Here is a 25,487-nt window from a genome sequence, read left to right on the forward strand (position 1 = left end):
TTCTAGGAGAGCAACCTTAGGTTGTATTGGTGCTGGTGCATGGGGCTACTGGCAATTGGATCTGTGGTTTTGCTCCGAATTTAGGCAAGGGGCAGATCCTTGAGACTGAGCTTTGGGGCTTGTATTTTGGGCTGCATTTGGCTTGTGATAAAGGTATCTATAATCTTCTTATTGAGATGGATGTTGAAGTTGTTGTTTCCCTTGTTCAGCAAGTTGGTACCCTGAGTTGTCATCCTCTTGCTGCGTTAATTAAGAGCTGTTGTGGTCTTATGAGGGGTATTGGCAACTGTCACCTTGCTCATGTTTATAGAGAAATGAATGTTGTAGCTAATTGTATGGCGAACTGGAGCTTTAACTTGGATTTGGGGGTTAGCTTTTGGATGAGGCTCCGTCTTGGGTTAGCTTCTTTTTGGAGGATGATTTTTTAGGAGTTTCTAGGCCTCGCCTAGTCTGTACTAGTTAGTTGGTTCTTTTTGGGGTCTGTCCCCCCTATCTCATAAAAAAAAAGTACAGTGTAGGTTTATCGTCCATATTAGCAATTTATTTACAAGCAATTTATTTTATGAATTAATTGTGTGGTACGATGAGTTTTACAGCATACAGAGATCAGGACCAGAAGTTTCTTGATCCTCATCATACAACTACATCAGGACCTGAAGATCCTTGATGATGATAATGATATAAGAGCTGGCAGTCTCTCTGGTACTATATTTGTAAACAAGAGATCGGACCTGAAGATCCTTGATCCTTGACATGTAAATAAGGACCTAGAATTCTTTGATAATGTAATAGTATTGTATTGGTTAATAGTGTCGCTGCCCACATGAATAGTAATTGTACTGACAAATGCATTGTATGCATGAATAGACACGTATTCATGACTTGATGAATAGTACCGTATACATGAATTGTGATGTATACATAAATTTTAACCATTTGGTTAAACCGTCACTATATACGAAAGGGAACCTACAATTCCTTAAACTCATGGATGAGCAATTAAATGAGTAGCTAGAAGTTCCTCAAAACATGGACAATTATGTAAGGGCTTGAAGTCTCGAAATATGTATGGGAAATTATAAAAATGTCCATACCATGAAAATATGCGATTTTGGCCTGAAGTTCAAAATCTGACAATATTGAGAACCTGAAGTTCCAACAATTAAATGGATAACCCTTGAGGTATTATTGCAAATTGTGGTACACAACATATTTCTTTGGCATAAGAAAATGATGAATTTAATAAAGTTCAATTCTGTTATAATCAACACCTCAAGGAAGAAATATATTTTGTGAATTCTAGTTGTTAAGAATACACCGTGAAGTGGATAATATCAGGATAAACCTCAAAGGATGAATTGACGCTCCCCACATATTTTGGTATATTATATGAATTGGGCCGGAAGCCTATGGATCCAAATATATGAGAGATCTAGAACCTGAAGTTTTGGGAATATAGTAGTTAATGCTCTTCACTACTATATTGCAATATTATCATGGCTTTTATTCAGTTTATATTTCATGCCCATTTGAGAAAGGCAAATAAATTTTCTAGTTGTGTTCAACCCGGACTAGAAGTTTCGGACTCACATGCATTAAAATATGTAATTTGAGAGATTTGATGTGGTTATTTGAACCTATAACGCACAAGGTTCCAAACCGTCATTTTGAAAAGACATGAAAACCACTAGTGCAAGTTTAAGAATGTACCCAATTATTATAACAGGAATGGAGCATACAACAGAAAGATTCTTTTCACTTGCAAGGAAGGAGTAGACTCTGTAAAATCTATAAAATTCTATTATGTTCTGGAAGCCTCTGAAGAAAGAGGACGGCGCCTCTTAAGCTTAGCTAGAAGCATCTCGTAGTCTCCCAAAATCTTTTCATTGGAAATCTGCAGCATGTCAAGCCTTGTTCGAGTATCAATGGAGTATGAACTCACCAGTTTCAACAAGGCCTTATTTTCCTTTTAAGTTGCTCAACCTTTTGTTGAGACTAATGAAGCATTCTCCAAAGAGACGAATTTTCAGTGTTCAGCTCCTGAATCTCGTTTGCTTTAGCATGCAAACGATCAACCATGTTAAAAACAGAAGCAGCACTTTGGATACTAAAAGCTATTAAGTCATCAATAGCCTATTCGTCAGACCTTTCATAATGTTAACAGATTTCATCTATAGGAGTAAAGAAATTCCTAGCTACTATGACAGCAGTCATATCATTCATCATCACAGAATCATTAACCGTGAGATGAAGATTTTGGGATACAAAGGATTAACGCCAGACTTTGGCATCACATGTTGTTTGTGGAGCAACATTTAAATCAAAATGATTTGGGCGAGAAGAAGAGGAAGTCATTTTAAGAAGGTTTTGAGGAAAGTCTTAGAAAAGTTAAATTTTCATAAAATGGAAGGAAGTTGAGTTGAAACGCAGTTATTTCAATTAGGCTTTACAGAGGCAATATCTATAGACAGAAATGTGGTAGCGTATCCAGGTTCCAAAACTTCACACGGCCTCCATTAATGTCTGTTGGCACTTTAAGGGTTCCAAGGATTATTTTCGTCAAAGCCGATTTTGCTTTGCGGATTTCAAGGGGTTACTTTTTCAAAAGTATCTCGAGAACCTCACAATTTTCTGTAGTTAATTTGAGATTCACCGGATCAAACTGTTCCTCTAATTTGTGTATAAATATGTTAAAAAATAAATTTCCTTTACAAAATACATCCAGTTTTCTCCATATCTAGTGATGCAATATCCACTTGTTTTTCCTATCCGTGAGCTCTCGATGTACTTGAGAAGCGAGACTATCTCTGATCATCCATTTAGGAAGCAAGATTATCCCTGATCACGTTTCAACGAGATCAGGGAATTGTGAGGACGACCACATGCTCTAATCTCCTAAAGTTCTTCTAAGCTAGGAGAAATGAGAGTTTGTTGTCTGTTACCTCACTAGTTTCCTTCCCTGAATTCTTACCTACCTTGCAATCAATATCACAATTCTTTGTATCTTTTCTTTCTTTTTACAATTCTCTGTTCATAAGGAATTTTGTTTCTTTAGAACGAAGATCTGAAGAACAAATCCAAGTAGTGAACCTAACACTGAGGGTTATTATTATTATTTTTTTTACAGAGACATAAGAATTGTGATTTTTGCTCTTGCGGGATATAACTAGATCATCAGGCATTACATTGTATTTACTGAGCTGATATGAGCTTGAATGATATTTGAGCAAAGTTTCTCCCACCTAAGGACGTAAGCAATACTTGTGTTATTTCATGCTTGTACTCTTATTTTGATATTTTGTAGGACAACCTTAAAGGTAACCAAATGGGGAGATAAGACCATTCCAGAAGAACGCCGTGCAAAGGACCATTCCAAAAGAATGACTTGCATTATAGATCATTCCAGGAGAATGACTTGTATTATGACCATTCCATAAGAATGGCTTGTATCATTCGGATATGTATTCATGAATTATTAATGCAAATTTCACAGATTGCAAGTTGGATTCATTGATAATACACTGCATAGATTAAAGTCCCATAAGAACAGAACATGAGTATAGCAGTGATCAATATGATGCACACCAATTGCGTAGCAAATGATATGGATTGAAGTCCCGGAGGGACAATCCATTAACATGTCAATATTAATACGGTGCACGCCTAATGCATAGTAAATTATATGGTTTAAAGTCCCAGAAGGACAATTAATTGACATGTACGTATTAATATGTGCATGCCTGCAGCATAAAAGATATATGGGTTCTAAATGTTCCAACTCCCTGAATGGAGATTATCCACTCCCTACTATAAAATAATGCTCCATTGGAGGTTAAGATCCACATTCTCACATAATTCATCTTATAAGAGATGTCTGTCTGGAAAGAGACAATAAAAGCCCTCTTGAGTGGCTTGGGTAGCAAAAGCAAAGAAATGCTATAATTAATGCATGCGAATGCACATGAGAATAGTGGGATCATGAAATGATGAATGACATTTTTTGATTTTGGAGTAGCTAATCATCAATGGGTTGTGTTGATTGGAACCATGTTCTATTATTAAATGTCGACAATATCATTGGCCAAAAATGGAAAGAGGCAATTCCACTACGGATGAGAATGAATGTGAAAGAACAAACCCATAGCACGAATCCCAAAAGATGTTAACACCGAAGGTTATACATGGGTTTTCGGAATAAAGAGGAATATACTCACTTTATATGACACAATTTTTCTGGTAGAAACAATGAATGTTGAGGTTCTCCATATTTATAGATGCAATTGTGCCTTCTTATTGTACATTTACGGAGACCAACATGTTATCTTTAAGGGTTATGCATATCGCCAGAAGCGATTCCCTAAAGGTGTACAAGCAAGACAAAATAGCTGGATATAAAGCTATATAATGTGTTATTAAAGTGTAATCCCTTCAATAAAATCCCTGAAGGATTGTAATTGCATGAAGCAAGTCTCTGAAGGACATGTGCTTGGAGCACAAATTTTGTACTCAATATTAATATGTATAAATTGCCTCAATGAGTGCATTAATTATGATATGGTTACAATACATTACAACTCCTGAAGAGTCGATAATTAATTAAAACTCCTGAAGAGTTCAAGAAATATTTGTCTCGGCCCAAAGATCGAGCATTATACCAACAAGATTCTTGCTTATACTAAGAAAGTATTGAAGCATTTTTATGTGGATTAAACGTTAGGCACTTAAATGATTTTTCGGAAATATACTAGACTAGACATTGTATTTTCCAGATAGAGCTTAGCTCCATCACAACCACTTTGGGATGATGTGAGACATATTTGATGCCATCTCCACATAAAATAATATACGAGCATATTCTTTTCAAGTGAACTTACAAATAGTCCAGGTTTTTGTTTGATTCGCGGACTCTGGAAATTCTCTATGATTTACATAGAGATAGCTCATTGGAAGTATATTTACTTACTCAACTAAGTAATTTTTTATGGTAACATCCTCCACTCACACTGAAAGATTTTTCATCCAGAAAGTTAGTCATGAAGATTTCAGGGGGAGATATTCATCATGGGGAGAATCCAGAAGTATGTTACTCTAATTTCTGTACTATTCTTCTTTCAACCAGTTTCCTACTTCACTAGGCTTTCTTCTAGCAAGACTTAATTAACCAACCAACATGTTACTAGTGGTCTCCAAATTAAGTTCAAAATTATAACATGTTTCTTACTAATATTTCATTTCAATTTCAACTAATACGTTTATTTTTTGTATAACAGAATAGGGCCACAGTAAATAAGGGCAATAGGAACAAGAAGACTATTCTCCACCATTCAGGTTCCAGGCCCTTCTCGTATAGGATGGACGCACGACGGCGGGTAATAATAAAATATTTTTATATCCAATTTTGAATGTCATTAATATTAATTTCTATTTTTCGTACTAACATTTTTCTTCTCTTGTTCAACTCAGGGGGGGTCCAAATTCCCGGAGATCGACGTCTTTGGGACGTTTATGTCTGACCTGGGAATGAGTTGGCCGAATCCATTCATGTAAGTATTCTTTAATTTTAATTATTATCTACGCATTGAAGTTTCAAGGTTATAATATGAATGTTTTAATTAATATTTTATGTTATGTTAAACAGACAACGATGGTGGGGAGGAGTCAGTTGGTTCTTCAGGAGTCTGCTTCCCAACTTCCTCCAGAGATAGCAGAGCAATAAATATATGGGCACTGATTGCTTAGAGTTGAGAGAATTTTGTTGGGTTTGATGGATTGCTTTCAAATTATGCTTTAAACTTTTAATTTAGATGAAGTTTGATGTGCATGATGCAGGACCCAGATGATATTCTGAAGCGAAAAACATTTGAACTATTGTACAAGATGACCAAGTCCTCCAATGTGGAAGTGATTGTGGATCATATGATTGATATTGATTAGCATTAATGATAACAATTACAGAACATATATAGTTTCTCGATGCGTGGAGCATGCAGAGCAATTTGCACTAAGTAATCAATGGTTTATCCAGGTACGTAAGAGTAATACATATAGATGGAGTATTTTGATATTGCTTATTAAACAGCCGATGTCATCCATGCCTGACATTGAATAAAGCGTTTGAACATGCGGGAGATTTGGAAAATGTCAAGATGGCACATAACTTGATGAAGTTGATTGCTGAGGGATTTGGAGAGGATGATGATTCTGCAGATAGTCAGTTGAGATCATCTAAAGTAATTTTGCACTTTATGTTTATAAATGGTGTATTCAATGTCATTAAAAAGGTGTTATTTTAGTTACTATATGGTAAAGAAATGTTATAGCACACCCCCCTAACAATTGATGGGAAAATCATGGACACATCGTGTTAGGAGGATGAGTTTTCACGTTAAAGAATTTGACACATAACTTACAGGTGCCACGTGTTCTAGTTAGTTATAAAATTATGTAAGTAACTCTGAAACCATTTGATGCATATAACGTTTGAGACCTCAGCGGTGGACTTCCTTGAGATTGAAGCATTACTCTATGTTCGTTATTTGTGATGAAAAACATTTTGGGGTTGCAAAAATTGCTAAGCGTTGTCGTTCTTTTTGCCATTGAGTTCAACAGTCCCTGATAAATTGAGCAGAGAAGATATAGTGCTGCATTCACCTTTTCATAGTACTGCTATTAGTGTAACATTCACTACTACATTTTACGATTTGCGCGAAGAAGAGAATTTCATCGCGCAAAGTTACTTTTAGTAGCACAAATTTCAGCACGACAGAAACTTCGTCGCGCACAATCCGTTGCGCAAAGACCGTGAAGAAAGACTTTACGAGACCAATTTTTTTCATTTGTCGCACAAAACTGAGCGACGGTTAACCTTCGTTGCACCAAAAGTTGAGGGACGAAACAATTGTTCGTCTCACAAACCTTTGCGCGACGAACGCATGTTCGTTGCGAGTGCACTGCGCGACGAATACTATCCGTCGCGCAATTCGTGTCTCAACAATTTGCACGACGATTAGTATTCATTGCGCGTTTCGTGTCCCCAAATTTTGAGCGATTGTTGTTGCGCGACTAAATCGCCATCGCTGCATTTCTTTTCGCGAGATGAAAGTATTCGTCGCACAAGAATAAAATATAGTAATTTCAAAGGTAATTTGACGTGAATTTGCGCGACAAAAAACTGTTCGTCGCGCAAAAGTAAAATATATGTTTTTAATTTTAATTTTTCATTTCTTTTATTTTGTAAAAAATAATTTTGGTTTTTTTTTTTGCAATAAAATAAAATTGCATAAAAAAATGTAATGAAGAGAAAAAAAATTGTTATAAAATAATATAAATGTAACTACAAGAGAAATTGTTAAAATGTAATTAAAAAAATAAAAAACTAATCGAATAATGTTCCAAAATCAATGTGGTCATCCGCGATGCGCTCAAGGTCCGACATTGTCCGCAGGTAGAGGTCTAGTGGCCATGCTCGGTGGGGTGGACGGGCTCGGAGGTCGACGCAGCAAATTACGGATGGAATGCCCGACCGCACGAGGGAGTCCGAATCACGCATATCTAACCTCAAGCTCGCCACGCTATCGCCAAAGCAGCCACCTAACTGCTTGCTCGCAATGGTGACCGGAGTCTAGGTTCCCTCCGTCGAGCATTCCCTAGCCCTTGACAATATGTCCCCGGCCTCCTCCTAAGAGTCTAATCCAACATCTCCGTCAAGATCTGAAACCCGGCATCGTGTGGAGGATCCACATACTCGATCGGAGTATCGGGAGGAAGTTGGGAGGTGGACTATTTTATTATGAACTATTTTATTATTACCCGCCGCCGTGCATCCATCCTATATGAGAAGGGCCTGGAACCTGAATGGTGAAGAAGAGTCTTCTTGCTCCTATTGCCCTTATTGACTTTGACTTTATTCTGTTATACCAAAAATAAACATATTAGTTGAAATTGAAATGAAATATAAAAAATTAGATACACATTAGTAAGAAACATGTAATAATTTTGAAATTAAAATTAAAAAATACCACATAATCGGGCGCCTGAAAATGAGCGCAGAGCCATGCCTCACTATCCTCCCGTCCCTCAAGCTCCTTTGGGCAACCCTCCTGAAAAGTGACTTCCGAATCATCAAGCGTCGCAAAATAGTGGTGCAAGTCACTCTTCCACTGTTTGTACCTCTCCGCAAAGAGTTTGTTGACGTACGCCAACGACTCATCGTCGAGGTCCTCTAAGTCGTAGTTCGTCTACAATAAATTAATTACATACATTAACTAATAGAAATATATAAAGTTTGAAGGAAAAAGAATTAAAAGGTAGGATACATACCAACAACTGGCTGCGCACCTCCGTCTTGATCTCGTCAGGCATGACCTTCCAAGACTTCCATTGCATCAGCCAATGGGTCTGAACGACGTGACCAATGTTGTGGGCCAATGAGCTATGCAACTCCGCGGTCGGTGCAGCCCGATGCTGCTCGTCGTATCCAATGTTGATACGATTGTTATCACCCGGTGACCTTCACAGCCTTCAACTGTCGACACGGCCCCCGTGTTCTTCTTGGTCGCAAAGAAAGATGAAATTAATGTTAAATAAATAACAAATAAAACTATAAAATAAATAATAATAATAATAATAATAATAATAATAATAATAATAATACAACAACAGTTGAAGGAAATCAGACTGGTTGTGACCCCGACGCACCAAGAGTGTTTGTCGATGTGGTGTCGGTGGTGCTGTGGACCTGTGATTTACACCGCACTAACAAAGTTGTGCCACCAAATCACATAATAGGCGAAATTCATTCGAGACTCAAACGGTAACCAAATTCAAACTGAGCACACCTACATGCTCAAGACAACTAGGGGATTGCACTGGGACCCAATGCCCATCAAGCTAAGAACCCACGCGCCACCACATGCCCCAACAGCACGTAGGTTCCAAAGCGATAACATATTTCCGGAAATTTCTGAAAATTTAGGGCCAAGGTACCTACCCTAGGTTCAAAACATGAATTGGAGCCACTTTTGTTCACAAAACTACCGATCTGGCACGACATTTAAAGAAACAAAGCGTCGTGCAAGATATTTTCAATACACCTTGTGCGACAAAAACGAAATGATGGCGTCACGCAAGGTAAGTTTTCTACCCAAATTTTCATTACATTGCGCGATGAAGAAACTAAACTGTCGCGCAAGGTTGTGAGTCTGTCAAAATTTGGGATTTAGGGTTTAGGGTCTGACCGATATTGCGCGATTTAATACACAGAGGAGTCGAACAAGGTTGTGTTTTGTACACTTTGCGCGACCAAGATACCAAGGCTTCCGTCGCGCATGGTTGTGATTCCGTCAAAAATTGGGGTTCGGGGTTTAGGGTTTAGGGTTTAGAGAGAAAGTGAAAAGGTCTTAATGATATTGCGCGACGCATAAATCTCTTATTCGTCGCGCAAACCACAATCTCTAAACCCTAAACCCTAAACCCTAAACTAGTTTCAATGATCCAACTGTCAAACTTGTTTGTTTATACTTCGAGATCATATATGCCAAAAATTGAAAAAAACAAACATTCAGAGATCAAGTAACGGGACAAAACTTTTCGACGATTATAAATGAAAAGTCACAATTTAACGGTTATTTTAACTCCGATTTCGATGATTTTTTACAGTTACAAGGGTCGATAACAGAGATGGTGCTCTGGCGCCTTGAAAATCAAGGGTCGTATGATATATTGATGGATGGATTTTCCTTACAGTTTACCACTACTCCTAAGAAAGCAAATAAAGGTATTGAAAGTGTATTACAGGAAAATATAATTTGCTCTGTGGGAGGCTTTTGGTTTTGGTGTTTGAACCCCTTGAACGTAGTCCTGAGCTTAGTATTTATAGGAGTCTCCGGAGGACGCCGAGGTCGATAAGACCTGCGTGGTGGAGCCGGACCGAGGCAAGTGGGTAGTCAAATCGGCATTTGGGATCGTGAAGTATGGTGGTCTGGGTTGAGAAGCATGGTGGTGTGACTCCCATAAATCTCGACAAATATCGGCCACACCTTGATCGTGGGTTCTACCCCTTGGCCGTGGGAACGCATTAAATGCCCTGGACTGGTAGTTGAGATCTAAGTCGTATGATTACTTGTGAGCATGTCCGCCCCTAACCACCCTGATTCCTATCATCAAATCCTGACTTCAGTCACTTCCCTCGTGCATTGAATGCTTCTTGTGACTAGTGGGTTTTGCTGCAAAGTCAGAGACATTATTTCATTAAATAGAGCGTGGGGCCTTGAGGCCACGTGGCGATTCAACCACATCTTTTTCAGACCGTGTCTTTTGTGACCTTCGGCCTCGATCTTCAAAACTGCGGTCGCGAGGCCGAGGGGATTCTCCCTTTGCAGCTCTTCTTTTGCTATTGAAGAGGGCGAAATGCTTGACGAAACTAGGCACCCGGGCCGAAGGGAAGTCCCTTCAATCAGTTCATGACCGTGTTATATTAGGCACAAACATTGCCCCACATCCTCGATTCTTGGTCGCGGCACTGGCATAGGCCGAAAGGATTCCAAGGGATGGACCCTTTGCATTCTCGAAGTGATTGACATTGGTGCTTTAAATGCGTAGGTCAATCGTCACATTAAATGCGCAAGCACGCCTGCAGTTATCACCGAGCTAACCGCTGTTTGTCTCGTTAAATAGAACGACGGTTTCCGAAGCTCGCTACGTCATCGCGCTGCGCGAACGTGCGGTCAGACCGCTCCGACTCTCGAGAGAGCCATGCCCTTTCGTCTCATACTCGTGTCAATATAAAAGCCTAGCCTTCTTTATTTCTCTTCACTCCTTCTCCTTCATTCCAACCTACTCCAGTGGTCGCCCCCTTGTAGCTTCTCCGAACCAAGGTTGAGCCATATCCACGGACCTGCGTCGTGGCACGATCCAGATGGTTTTCTCCTCCGCTATCCAACAACTATCCTTCATTCGGAACGCGTCGACGTGGGCCAAAGCCATGGTGTGGCCGAGATTCCTTCCGGCCACGGGAGAACGACCTTCCTTCGATGTGGTCGCGGAGGGACCGCAATGCGATCGATGAAGATGGAAGGGCTTGGTATGAGGATTCTAACGTGGCCATGTCCACTTGGCCTAACACCTTGGTTGCATCCATGACTAGGGTGACAGCCACCTGTTTCACCCAAACCACAGATTGTGTCGAATGACGGCCCGCCATGGCCACAATGATGGCCCCGATTGCGATCCGGTCTTACCCATGTTCAGAGTGACGCCCGCACCATGGCTGGAATGACGGCCTTGATTTTAGCCGGCTACACCCGTGTCCCGAGTGACGGCCCTGGCCATGTCCAGAGCGACGACCTTGATTGCGATCCGGTCTTACCCATGTCCAACATGACGACCCCGCCTTCGGTCGCGGCAAGTGAAACCGTGGGAGGTGGAGGGCGTCTAGGGAAGGATCATCTACCTGTTCGAGCAAGGGGATCAAGATACGGCCGTTCATAGATTTAGGATGTATTCTACCTTTTGCATATGTGTGCTTATATGTTCCATTCGGCCATGACCGGCCATCCTTTTGTAACCGTGCCTCCTTTCTTTTAATATAAATGAACTCCTTTCCGCATGTATGGTTTATCTTTGCCGATTGCAAAACCTCATAACCTATTCTCGGCCGTCTCCCATAATGACGGGGCATATTTCTTCAAATATTGGCCATTTATTGGCAAGTTGTGCTGTTCCCCATCCCTATCTCTTAACTGAAATGCGCCTCGGGCAAGGATTCGATCGATAATAAACAGTCCTTCCCAATTGGGTGAGAATTTTCCAAATCGAGGGTCCTTAATTCCGATAAGAAGTACGGCATGCCATACCAAGTCGCCTTCGGCGAAAGTCCTTTGCTTCACCTTCTTATTGTAGGACCTCGCCGCGATCTGCTTTTGTGCTCTGCATTAGGTTATAGGCGTCGAGCCTGGATTGCTCCAAATCTTTTGACTCTTGAGCCATGGCCTGCGCATAGTCCTTCTCTTCCTGCCCAGGTCGTTTGGTCACACGGAGAGACCGAACCTTTAGCTCCATTGGAATGATGGCGTCATGACCATAGGTTAAGGCATAAGGGGATGTGCCAAGTAGCCGATCGTTTCGAGACTCGGTAAGCCCAGAGGGCCTCAGGGAGTAAGTCGTGCCATGCCCTAGGTTTTTCCTCAATCATCTTCTCGAGAATACCCTTGATTACCTTGTTGCTTGCCTCGGCCTGTCCATTAGCCTGTGGGTAGTAGGGCGTTGAGTGGACCAATTTGATCCCCATCCTTTTGGCGTATTCTAGAGTCTCGGCTGATGCGAATACTGGGCCGTTATCGGCCGTGATGGTTTTCGGGTATACCGAATTTGTGGACGATGTGATTTTCGAAGAATTTGACCACCTGTGAACTAGAAATGGACCGATAGGACTCCGCCTCGACCCATTTAGTGAAATAGTCAGTTGCGACCAAAACCAAGGCGTGTTGGTTGGACGCAGCTAGGTAGATTTTGCGATGATATCCACGGCCCATCCTGAACGGCCAAGGCTTAGTAATCGGGTGGAGGGCGTCGGCGGTACCCTTTGTATGGGGCCGTAGATTTGAAACTTGATGCACCCTTCGTGATACTCTATGTAGTTCCTTAAAATGGTCGGCCAATAATAGCCGTGCCCGGACCAACCATCTCATCTTAACGCCGGATGGTGAACGCCGCAAATCCTTTGTGGGATTCGGCCATGATAACCTTGACATCTTCGACTGGGCACAGGAGCAATAAACCGTCCGACCCTTTTCGGTACAACTCATTCTGATAAATTAAATAACATCGAGCTCGGAAGCGAGTAGTCCTTTCGTGGTTGCCGGAGGGCTCATGCAAATACTTCACTATGGGGTAGCGCCCAGTCGGTTTGGCCGCCTCGACCTGCGTTGGCAATCTCGACCGATGATACCTGCGTCGACATTCCCGCCGGCCAAAGCCGGTAGGGTACGCTTCTCGATTCTTATTGTGCGGTCGCGGTCGCCTGTCGGAATGTTCATGCTGATGCTACAGGCCATCTCATTGGCCTCATGGTTTTTGGCGCGTGGTACGTAAACGAAGGAGATCCTAGAAAATTCGTCGGCCGTATTGAGGGCCGTTACATAGTACAAGGTTAAATTCTTGCTCGTGCATCGATATTCCCCTGGTTGGTTAATTACTAGCTAAGAATCACCGTGAGACCAGACACGGTCGCCTTCATTCCTTTTAGAATTTCAAGACCGATGATGAGTGCCTCATATTCTCGCCTGATTATTGGTGCATTTGAAATCAAGGTGGAACGCATAAATTGCCACCTTTGTCCTCGGGGATTCAATCACGACCGGCCCCGAACTGGTCTCGATCTGGAGCCATCAAGTACATGGTCCAGTAGTTTTTCTCCATGTGGGTCATGCCGATCTTAACCTCCACCTCCTCCTCTCGCCCCTGAACTAGGTGGTAGGCCAAGAAATCGGCCAATGCCTGGCCTTTGACCGACTTCTGGGCCACATATTGGAAGGTGAATTAGGACAATGCCATCGTCCATTTCCTAATCCGGCCGCGTATGATCGGCCAAGTAAGCATGTATTTGATGAGGTCGGTCTTGGAGATGATCTGAACGATCGAAGGAAGCATATAATGGCCCAACTTAGTGGCCGTGAAATAAAGCGCCAAGCATAATTTCTCGATTGGTGAATAGTTGAGCTCAGCCATGTTGAGGGTGCGGCTCAGATAATGCACTGCTTGTTCTCGCTCAGATTCGTTGTTCTAGGCCAGACAACCGATAGAGCCCTCGGCCGAATGTAAAGCCTCAAGGTTTCCCTCTTTTCGCGGCATAAGGACCGTGGTTGAGATAAATCTGCTTGATGTCGCCGAGGGCAGCTTGATGTTCTCCCCATACGAACCGCTCCATGTCTTTCGGTTTGAGCAAAGGAGTCAATGGCCGCCTTAAAAGTTGACCTTACCGAGGAAAGACTGTGTTCCTTTTTGGTCTTTGACAGGGGTGCCGTCATGATGGTCGTGGCCTTACTCCTATCTACCTCGATCCCCGTTGGTGGACCAAGAAGCCGAGAAAGTTCCCTGCGGTGACGCCGAAAGCACATTTCTGATGGTTCATCTTTAGGCCATGTGCTCGCATGCGATTGAAAGCCTGTCGGAGATGCCCCACATGGTTGGCCTTGGATGGGGACTTTACAACAATGTCGTCGATGTAGACTTCGACCGTTCGGCCAATTAGGTCGTGAAAGATAAGGTTCATAGCTCGTTGGTACGTTGCGCCGGCATTCTTTAGGCCGAATGGCATGACTACCCATTCATAAGTCCCGATTGCACCTGGACATCTGAACGCCGTCTTGTGGACATCTTCCTTGGCTATGAAGATTTGGTTGTAGCCAGCGTGGCCGTCCATGAAAGACAAGAGCTCGTGCTTCGCGGCCGTCCACCGGGAGGCGGACACGGGCATGGGATACTCGTCCATGGGGGTCGCGAGGTTTAGATTTATGTAGTTGGTGCAGACCCTCAAAGCCCCAGTCTTTTTCAACATCGGTACAATATTGGCCAGCCACTCAATGCACCGAGCCGTGCGGATGAAGCTGGCTTCAAAGAGCTATTCAATTTCCTCATTGACCTTAAGTTTGCCGGTCGAGACCTCGCGGCTGTTGGAAAGGCTTAAACCCCTCTCTAATTTTTAGTTCGTGTTCGACCAAACTTCTTGGAAATCCAGGCATCTCATGATAATCCCAAGCAAAACAATCCTTATATTCATAAAGCAGCCGATGATCTCGTGGCTAATTGGCTGAAAAGCGGGCTTACAAAAGAGGCCGTGATTCGGGTTCAGTTCCACATTTATTTCTAATAACGAGTCCGGACCTCGGGGTAGTCATCCTCCATCTCGGCGCGCCGTTCCCAAGTCGTCAAAGGCCAAAGTGTCCGCTTCATCCGACTCGTAGAGGAATTCGATTAGGTTGATCGGTGAGCTTACGTAATGATTCTTCGCCCAATGTTCCAGTCTTTCCGGTAGTCGGTCACAACCGCCGCTCCCTCTTTTCTAGTGGCTTTGTCTATCATCTACAGGTCACTAAGGTCGATTAATACTTTGCGCGCGAATCCATCGAACATTCTCGCACCTAACTCCGACTTTACGGGCCGTTGTCCTGGTTGGGACGGCCGCTTTCATCGTGGCCGGTGAGGACAACCCATCCAACGTCGTCGTCAAATTCGTGCTTGCACGGCGTTGGTTTCAAAGGGCTTCTTGTAGGCCGGGTATATGGACACCCTATGGCCGTCCCAGAAGAACAACAGTTGGAAGAGGGAGGACGGTATGCATCCAGACTGATGGATCCAGTCACGACCGAGCAATATATTGTAGTCCACGCTGGATTCGACCACGTAGAAGGCCGCGACTCTCGTCTGGTCGGCCACGGTGATTTTTAACGGCAATACCCCGATAGTCTTAGATTTATCGCCGACAAAACTGCTTATGACCACATCCCTGGGGATGAGATCTTCCTTTGACTTATCCAACTTCTTCATCAGGGAATAGGGAAGGATGTTGACCATCGCCCCACAGTCAACGAAGACCTTGGACGCGGGCACACCCTCCACATGAGCCGAGATGTACAACGGTTTGAGATGTCGATATTTGTTTGGCTCGTCTTTGGGTATTACCTGGCTAAAAGCCACGGCCACCAATTCTTCCTTTGTCTTTGGTCTTTGATCGAGCTGTTCCTCAGCCATGTCATTATCCGGACCATTGGTGCGCCTCTTGGAGCAAAAGCTCAGCCGGTAGTACCAAAACCATGTTCATGCTGACCTCATTTGGCTCCCGCTGGTTTCCCCTACCAGCCTCTTTGTTGACCTCGCGGCCGCCACTGGCGAGGGTTCTTTCCTCAATCATTCCAAGGATCCCATCGTAGTCGTCATCAAAAATTCCCAACGCGGGGTCATCCTCGGCCTCATGACCAAAGAGAAGGTCGCTAGGGCCCTTGGCCATAGGTCTTGTAGTCCCGGGGTATCGTCGTGGCGCTTTGGTCTTAGGGGGTCCGAGGTCCCGACTTCCTCCTCGAGGGCTTGCCTCACCTTAGCTAACGTATCCTAGCCGCTAAGTAATCGTCCAGCCGGCTTACCCGGGGCCTTTCTTCGGTTGTCAGACCAAAGATGGTGTCGGCGGGTCACTGATAAAATATCGGCGGAGGTATTCCAAATCATTTCTGCGGAAGGGGGCCTTGGCCTCTAATTTTCCCTACTCGGGTCGGTAACCTGGCATCCTTCTTGCCCTGGCCTCTCGGTTACTTTGGTATATGGCCTTAATAGCCGAGTCGGATTCGTTGGCAATGAGGAGCCTTTCTGCCTTGGCGTTTCTAAGGGCCAATTCCGCGATTTCATGATTTTCAGGGGTCATGCCGTATAGGTCAATGGCGGAGTGATCCTTGTGGATTTCCATGAGAAAGGACAAACCGTTGGCCGAAAAAGGGGGGTCCCTTCCGTGGTAGACATCGATGATGCCTTCATCTGCTCCCTTTAGGGCCGCGGCCTTTGGCTCGATTGAAACGGCCGCCATTCCATAGGGATCACTATCTTGCCTAGGGCGCCACGCCCTTAGAGCTTAGTCTTGGCGACCTTTGCTACTGAGGGCGATTGCGCGGATGGTGTTTAAATGTCTGCAGCCGCCATCTTCTTTGGCGTTTAACCACTTGACTGGGCCGTCGCCACGGCTCGAGCTGCTCTGCATCCTTCTGACTAGGTCTTTGTCAGCGGTTCGGCGCTGCCCCAGGTCGAGCATGATAGCGGTCATCCCGTCACGACCGGTGGTTTGAAAGTCTTCACCGGCCTAGGAGTGGCTCCGTCTTTGTAGCTGCCGAGTCTGGGCCTCGTGCCCTAGTTGGTCGGAAACAGCTCTCTCGGCCGGCGGTCGTCTTGGCGTCGAATTTTCTCATAGCCCGGTCGAGGCGGCTCGATGGCCTTTCTCTTGTTTTTCGATGCGGGCTGGCCGATCTCGAGTACACCGACCGCCGCGGTACCGGCTCTAGTTCGATAGCGGCTCCTTTTCTTTTTCTCATAGCCATAGCGGCTCCTTTTTCCTTTGTAAGGCAATTCGAGTTCTACGTTCGGGTAAAAGTTATGACAATAGAGGTGAAATTTGTGTTGGAAATTCGCAGGCAGCATCACAGACCACAAGCAGTTGAAATTTTGCAGAATCGATATTGTTATAGATTCTCTGAGTCTATGGGCAGATCTGAAAGCGATTGCAAAAATTGCTGCGAAAGCTGCGAGCGTGTTTATGTGCCTCCAATGCCTTATCCGAAAGGTTGAAGCCCACGATTAAAGATCAACAATTGACAGATTTTATGAAGATGTTGGCCAAAGTTCAGATCAATCTCCCATTGATTGATGCAATTAAGAACATTCCATCTTATGCCAAGTTTTTGAAGGATGTTTGCACAAAGAAAAAGAAGCTCGTGGATTTTGAAAAAGTTATTCTTACTGCAGCGCAGTTTTATTACACAAATTGCCTCCAAAGAAACAAGACCCAGGGAGTTTTACAATTTCATGCACAATTGGAAATTCTAATTTTAAACGTGCTTTAATTGATTTAGGTGCCAGTATTAATTTAATGCCTTTTTCTGTTTTTCAGAGACTAGGACAAGGAGAAATCAAGCCTACATCAGTTATTCTACAACCTGGCAGACCATTCAGTTGCTTACCCTAGGGGAATTATTGAAGACCTCATTATTAAAGTGGATAATCTCTACCTTCCTGCAGATTTTGTGGTCTTGGATATGGATGAAGATATGCAAACACCGATTATTTTGGGGCGTCCATTCATGGCTACTGCTCGAACCTTAATTGATGTTGAGGCTGGAACACTCACACTTAGAGTGCAAGATCAGTCCGTTGTTTTCAGTTTATTCGAAATAACCAAAAGGCCAACTGATGTGCAAGATTGTATGCGTGTTGACATGTTAGACAGCTTAATGCATGCTGAATTTATGCCCCGTTTGACATCAGATCCATTGTTAAAGGTGTTGCATGGGTTGGAGAATAGAAACACTGAAGATGAAGAGGTTTTTGAGTATGTTTCAGCTTTGGAAAGTGTTCCTTTTCTACACCCCCGTTGGAGGCACGTTTTTGAGAGTTTAGGGAACCGAAAAAACCATTGCAGCCCTCTAAAGTACAGCCACCTAAAGCTGGATTTAAAAGTACTGCCAGGACACTTGAAATACGCTTATCTGGGTGCAAATTCTTCACTGCCAGTTATTATAGCTGCTGACTTATCATCACCATAAGAAGAAAAATTGCTGCGTATTTTAAGAAATTATCAAGATGCAATCGGTTGGACTATAGCAGACATTAAAGGGATCAGCCCTACAATTTGCATGCACCGAATTCTGATGGAAGATGGAGTAAAGCCCACCATTGATGCTCAACGTCGTTTGAATCCAATTATGAAAGAAGTTGTTCGTACTGAGGTTATGAAGCTTCTAGATGCTGGGATGATCTATCCTATTTCAAATAGTAAGTGGGTTAGTGCAACTCAAGTGGTGCCCAAGCGTTCTGGAATTACAGTTGTGAAGAATGATAATAATGAACTTGTGCCTACACGTTTGACTACTAGGTGGCGTATGTGTGTTGATTACAGAAAGATCAATGCGGGCACTAGAAAGGATCATTTTCCATTGCCTTTCACTGATCAAATGTTGGAAAGGTTGGCTGGTCGTGCGTTCTATTGTTTCTTGGATGGATATTCAGGGTACAACCAGATTCCAGTTGCACCTGAGGATCAAGAAAAGACAACCTTTACATGTCCTTTTGGGACTTTTGCATATCGAAGAATGCCCTTTGGTTTGTGCAATGCTCCTGCAACGTTTCAACGATGCATGATGAGCATATTTTCCGGATTGGTTGAACAGGTAGTTGAAGTGTTTATGGATGACTTTTCTGTTTTTGGGGATTCTTTTGATGAATGTTTGAACAATTTATCCTTAGTTCTTGACAGATGCATTAAGACAAACCTTGTTTTAAATTGGGAAAAGTGTCATTTCATGGTTAAGCAGGGGATTGTCCTAGGCCACTTGATTTCTAACAGGGGTATTGAGGTTGATAAGGCCAAAATTGATGTAATTGCAAAGCTGCCACCACCGACAGCTGTTAAAAGTGTTCGATCTTTTCTTGGTCATGCTGGGTTTTACAGACGGTTTATCAAGGATTTCTCCAAGATTAGGGTAATTTATTGGCTAAGGATGCTCCTTTTGTCTTTGATGATGCTTGTTTGGAGGCTTTCAACAAGTTAAAGACACTCCTCACTACAGCACCCATTATTGCAGCACCTAATTGGAGTTTACCTTTCGAATTGATGTGTGATGCTTCAGATTACGCAGTAGGAGCGGTTCTTGGACAGCGGAAAGATAAGCTTCCCCAAGTCATTCATTATGCTAGTTGAACTCTCAATGATGCACAGCTGAACTATGCGACCACAGAGAAGGAATTGTTGGCAGTTGTTTTTGCATTAGAAAAATTTCGGTCTTACTTAGTTGGGGCTAAGGTGATTGTTTACACAGATCATGCAGCTTTGAAGCATTTGTTGTCGAAGAAAGACGCTAAGCCTCAATTAATTCGTTGGATTCTTTTACTGCAAGAGTTTGACTTAGAAATCAGGGATAAGAAGGGTAGTGAAAATGTTGTGGCTGATCATTTGTCCAGGTTGATTGTGCCAATTTCTGCTGAAGATGACTTGCTGCCTTTAAATGAAAGTTTTCCAGATGAACAGTTGTTTGCTGCCCATATCATTTCACCATGGTTTGCTGATTTAGTTAATTATTTGGCTAGAGGGGTACTTCATCCAGATTTTACTTTCCAGCAGAAAAAGAAATTTTTGGCAGAAGCAAAGTATTATTTTTGGGATGAACCATATTTATACAAATATTGTTTTGACCAAGTTATTCGCAGGTGTATTCCAGAAGAAGAGCATGAAAGTGTTTTAAAGTTTGCACATCAGTATGCTTGTGGGGGACATTTTGGCCCTAAACGGACAGCAGCTAAAATTTTGCAGAGTGGATTGTTTTGGCCTACTCTCTTCAGGGATGCTAATAGTTGGTGTAGGTCTTGTGATCGTTGTCAAAGGGTGGGTAATCAGTCCAAAAGAAACGAAATGCCACAACAAAGCATATTAGTCGTTGAATTGTTTGATGTTTGGGGTATTGATTTCATGGGACCATTCCCAATGTCCCATGGCAATCAGTATATTTTGGTGGCTGTTGAATATGTCTCTAAATGGGTCGAGGCAATTGCAGCACCAACCAATCAAGGATCAGTTGTTCTGAAATTCCTCCAGGGGGTAATTTTTCCACGATTTGGAACACCACGTGTCATTCTAAGTGATGGGGGTAAGCACTTTGTTAATAGATCGTTTGCTACGTTGCTAGCTAAGTATGGGATCACCCATCGTGTTGCTACTCCTTATCATCCACAAACATCAGGACAAGTTGAAGTTTCAAATAGAGAAATCAAGCGAATTCTTGAAAAAACAGTTAGCTCTACTCGAAGAGACTGGAGTTTGAAATTGAGTGATGCTCTCTGGGCATACAGAACAGCATTTAAAGGCCCAATTGGGATGTCCCCATTTCGGCTGGTTTATGGTAAGGCTTGTCATTTACCTATGGAGCTAGAGCATAAGGCATTTTGGGCTATTAAAGAGTTGAATTTTTCTTATGATTCTGCTGGAGAAAAACGTAAATTGCAGATTAATGAGCTTGAGGAAATTCGTAATGATGCTTATGAGAGCTCGCGCATTTACAAAGAAAAAACCAAGACATTTCATGACAATCAGATTCTCAGAAAGAATTTTCATCCAGGGCAAAAAGTTTTGTTATTCAGTTCAAGGTTGAAGTTGTTTCCAGTGAAGTTAAAGTCTCGTTGGAATGGCCCCTATTTGGTTACTAAGGTTTATCCTCATGGGGCGGTTGATATTACAAGTGAAATTAATGGCAACACATTCAAAGTGAACGGTCACAGGCTAAAACCATATTTGGAGTCACCCTTCGATATTGCACGCGAGTCACCGACTCAAGGAACCAGATGATCGACCACGAGCTTCGCAACGCCTAGCTACAGACTTAAAATAAAGCGCTTATTGGGAGGCAACCCAATTTTTTCTAAACTCTTTACTTCTTTTATTTTTAAAACTAAACAAAAACAAAAAAATACAAAAATATTTGTTTATGTTTTTCCTTTTCTAGTTATTTTCTTTCTACTCCTAACACATATTTGATTCAATGCAGGACAACCAACAATCAGCAGCAAACATCAAAAGCAAAAAAACAAAAAACCTAGGTCGAATCGCACCCAAGAAAGAAGTCTACACATGGAATCATGCACCCAGCAGCAAGTCTACCAAATTTCCAACAACAACATTTGCAGGATTCGAAATTATACCTATAAGGTGCACAGATTGGGGGTCCTCGGGCTTTTTGCTGTTTTGTCCTTTGCGCTTGTGTGTTTATTGCCATTTCCCTTGAATCTCTCTTGGATCCGCAGACCTTGCACAGCGAGCACCACTATGAGTACCTGCAGGGACAAAGAACACACATCTTTACATATCACACATCTTTATAGATAACCAAGACAAATTCTAGAATTAGTCTTACCTTCGGATGGATATCGAAAGGCATGGGTGCTATGAGATCGAGGACCAATGGATGCAGGTGGACGTTCGTGACGGTGCTGGCAGAGGTTTGAGACAGAGGAATGTACCCAGAGGCATCCAACACCTTCAGGCTCCTTCAGCTACGAACGTGCCAAGAATTGAATTCTCCGCCACTAGCTCGTATAATGTCGATTTCACTGCGAAAATTGGGGGTAAGGCATCTGGGCAGATTTGGGGTTCTTTGACCCAACTCAAAAACGCCAACCCAAATCCCCATTTTCCGAGCATCCGGCCTAGCACCCACTCATGCCCAAGAACACAAGCTTCGCTCCTTCTTTGGTTTTTAACTCACCCATTGTTTGAAGAACACATCAATTGCAACCTTCGATGAAATAAGGTTTCTGGGTCTCACAAAGGAGACTGTGGCTCTGAGCCGGCTGGTAGAAAGGATCTCATATCTTTCAAATGACAATGCAGCTAGACCAGGTTATATTGTATATGTCGCCGCCTTTGACGCAAGCGGAAACTTGCTGGGTTGGTGGTCACGCTTTTACGCCACACGCCGCCATAAGGTCAAGTCTTCGACTTAAATGTCCCTCCCTGGTGTGTTAGTTCTTTTCTTTATTTTCCTTTTCCTTTCTTTTACTTTCTGTTTCTATTTTTTGTTCTTTTCTTTTCTTTTTTTTTTCTCTCCTAATTTACTTCTATGGTCCTTTTTCTTTGATTTTCGTCCTCCGTCTTCTAGGATTTCGTTGTTTTGTTTCTATTCTTGTTTCTTCTGTTTAAATTCCACACCTTGAGGACAATGTGTGCTTTAAGTTTGGGGGTGGGAAAGTAAATTTTAGATTTTTCATTTTTTTTTTTTTTTTTTTTCAGTCTTGTTTAAAATTTTCGTTTTTAAGTTAATATCTATAGATTATTTTAAACTTTAGAACAAATAGACATGGTGAAGATTAGTCCCACAATAGAGTCTTTTCTGTTTATTGTTGCTTAGACACTAATTCATGAATTATACTTTGAAATTTACACATCACACCAACATGGTTTGTGGGGAGTGAGATTGAAATACTTACTGTTTGTCTCAGTGTGTTTTAATTTCTGTCTAAAATAAATAAATAAATAAATAAATAATAAAGTTAGTATGTGTTATAAAGTAATAATTGCCTCACCCGAAGCTTTGCTAGTAACCGGGCCAGTCCTGCCTAATCAGCAGTGATTCTTGAGTAAAACGGTAGAGTTTTGGTATGAGGCAGGGTGGTTAGTTGGTTCCGTAGCCGTTTCAGCTTGAGTTAATAAGTCCTTAGGGGTGTTCTACACCTAATGCCCTAAAGCCTTAGTGGTTTGGGAGTCATTGACCTAAAGCTCGTTACATGGGTTGGATCGAAAGCTTAAGGGAACCGACATTGCAGAACCGCATACTGTTACTATAAAAAATAAAAATAAAAATTCGAAAAAGAAAAAGAAAAAAATGTGTGAAGTAAGTGTGTGAAGTTTGAATAAGAGGGATAAGAGGTAAGGGTTTTAGTCGAGTCTCCTTAACTATGATGGTTCACTTTACACCGAATGAAGTTTGTGAATTCTTTTCTAATTGATTCTAAATAGCTTAGACTCTGTGGTGGGATTAGTTGGATCTTTTGAAAAGATGTTCTAGTTTTTAAAATTTGCTATGGATTGCAACTTGAAGGTGGAAATTTTGTCTTGGTTAAGTTTTATTTAGGTGTCTAGTTTGTTAAGTTTTTATTTTTGTTTGAGTCTTGTTTTGCTTGAGGACAAGCAAAAAGCTTAGTTTGGGGGTATTTTGATGCGCATATTTTATATTATATATTTAACCCCATTTTTAATATAGTTTGGTTAATATTTTGGAAGAATTTTGATACTTTGAATTATATTTCCAATATAGGACTTTCGACTCCCTCTGGAGCAAAACATAATCAAATGGACGAATTTTGGAGTAATTCCAGTTGGAGGACGTTCGTGAGTCACTTGGCTTGATCGTATCAAAATTTAAGACTTTTCTACCAAGCGGTTATTTTCTGGCGATAAAATAAAGGAGCAGTGCGCGGTGCTGGAAGAATGACGATTTGGGCTTTTATTGTGTTTTGGAGCCCAAGATGACCTCAGATGGGTTCGTGGCCTTCTGGAGAAGTGTTCGGAACGTTTTTATCTTTAAAACGAGCTATCTTGGGCCAGATTTGGAGGAGATTTGAGACCAAAACGTGGCTGGGCAGATTTGGGCAGATTCTCCTAATCCAATTTGGATTTTATATCCTAGTATTATCTTATTTTAACCTAGTTTCCTTGTGGGGATTGGGCAGCTAGGTTTTAGGGGGTATTTAAGCTCCTTTTCACAGCAATTTAATGGACTCCCTTTTTATTTCTTTTTGGCTTTTGGAGCAATTGCTAGGGTTTTGGATTTTCGCGACTTTCTGTGTTTTCATTCTTATTCTTCTTAATGATATTTTCTTGATTTCAATTGTGAACATGCGTAACTAACTCTACTTTGCTAGGGTGAGGCCACGAGCCTTAGCAAGAATATGTAGTTTCTGTCCAATTTGCTTATGATTATATGCATGCAGGTTTTCGAATTATTCATCACTGGGTTAAACTATCTAAGTGTCTTGATGCTTGATCACCATTAGGATGTTTAGAAAAGTAATTTGATGCAGTTTTGGTCGGAGGTCGGTCCCTGAAATTGACGAAGGCTTCTTGTGATTAATATGTGCAAGTTCACTTAGGATGAATACCACGTCTTAAGGGTTGGATGGTTTTTCAAAAGGTTTCACAGAACTTAATGAGTCATGTATGTTTAGATTTGATCCTGAATACCACAGACGGATTGCATGTGTGATATACGCTCTATGTTGGGGGTCCAAGTAGGCATATATTAGGAATACCTAACCTTCGAAATATGCATGTATAGGTCATAAATAATTGGGGGAACTATATAGAATTGTTAAGGTGACGGCGGATCCCTAGTGCTTTATTAATTTGATTTCTAAAAACACAACTTCTTCTCTTGCTCTTAGCTTTAATTTTGCATATTGCCTTATTTTTATTAGTTAAATTCCTTTTAATTTAAGGTCTTCAAATCAAACATCTCAACTTTCTCTTTTGCAATAATTAATTAGAATTTGGTTGCTACGAGTTATTTAATAATCCCTGCGAAGAACGACCTTGCGAGAATCATTTATACTACAACAACCTTGTCATTCTTGCAAGTTTTGTAGGAGTTTTAACCCTGTTTGCGCAGGTACTAAAAAGCCTATCATGGCCGAACCGTACTAAAGATGGGAGCCTGACGGCAATAACGACATGTGCAATGGTGAAACGGTGGGATTGCTCGACCAGACAGCCGTGACGGCAACCGCCGAAAGTTGCTTGGGCCGATGGTCCGACGGCCACAGCGTGGATCGGGCCGAGTTCTGGACCGCGGACTGTGCGGGCTACTTTGCCCCAGCCGACACGCCAAAGCATGGAGTGGGCTGTACGCCGCTCCGCCGGGTAGGTTGGTCCGATTTACTCATGTTGATCGGATCGCCTCACCGCTTGTCGGCAGCCGTGAATGCCGGGCTGTAATTTGGCGCCAGGTGTGGCCAACACGCCGAGGCTGCCGCCGTGGAGCTCGAACCTCTCGCGCTCTTGGCTTCTCTGCCTGGCTCGGGAGGTGTTGCAGACGATGGCACCGGCATCCTCTCCTGAAAAAGCATCCCTAGCTCCGAGGAGAATCTGTCCATTGCGGCCATGAAGGTTGTTTCGATCCTGTAGGCCTGCTTCGCCATTAGATCTTCGACGACGGCTTGCTGTCCCATGGACTCGGCCATGCGATCCATCGTTA

General features: G+C 42.5%; 2 protein-coding genes and 1 pseudogene across 2 annotated transcripts; 2 read left to right on the plus strand and 1 right to left on the minus strand.

Moving 5' to 3' along the window:
• Positions 1-7,590: 7,590 nt before the first annotated feature.
• On the minus strand, positions 7,591-11,200 carry LOC148916788 (uncharacterized; annotated as a pseudogene).
• Positions 11,201-17,363: 6,163 nt separating this feature from the next.
• Positions 17,364-18,296, plus strand: LOC148916789 (uncharacterized). The gene is made up of 2 exons (XM_089052287.1): positions 17,364-17,546; positions 17,652-18,296. Exons 1-2 carry the CDS (start codon positions 17,364-17,366, stop codon positions 18,294-18,296), a joined length of 828 nt encoding a protein of 275 aa, XP_088908413.1.
• Positions 18,297-20,158: 1,862 nt separating this feature from the next.
• LOC148916790 (uncharacterized) lies at positions 20,159-21,088 on the plus strand. The gene has a single exon (XM_089052288.1). The coding sequence runs from the start codon at positions 20,159-20,161 to the stop codon at positions 21,086-21,088; it is 930 nt and encodes a 309-aa protein (XP_088908414.1).
• Positions 21,089-25,487: the final 4,399 nt, after the last annotated feature.

Source organism: Prunus mume, linkage group LG5 (assembly GCF_029339155.1).
Source record: "Prunus mume cultivar Tortuosa linkage group LG5, ASM2933915v1, whole genome shotgun sequence".
Taxonomy (NCBI): domain Eukaryota; kingdom Viridiplantae; phylum Streptophyta; class Magnoliopsida; order Rosales; family Rosaceae; genus Prunus; species Prunus mume.

What these genes read in the sequence shown, in the direction of transcription:
- LOC148916790 (XM_089052288.1), top strand. Translation starts at nt 20,159, where the DNA reads ATGCCACAACAAAGCATATTAGTCGTTGAATTGTTTGATGTTTGGGGT.
- LOC148916789 (XM_089052287.1), top strand. Translation starts at nt 17,364, where the DNA reads ATGTTGGCCAAAGTTCAGATCAATCTCCCATTGATTGATGCAATTAAG. An exon ending in AAAGAAACAAGACCCAGGGA is followed by an intron (nt 17,547 to 17,651) that starts GTTTTACAATTT and finishes TTCAGAGACTAG; the next exon opens with GACAAGGAGAAATCAAGCCT.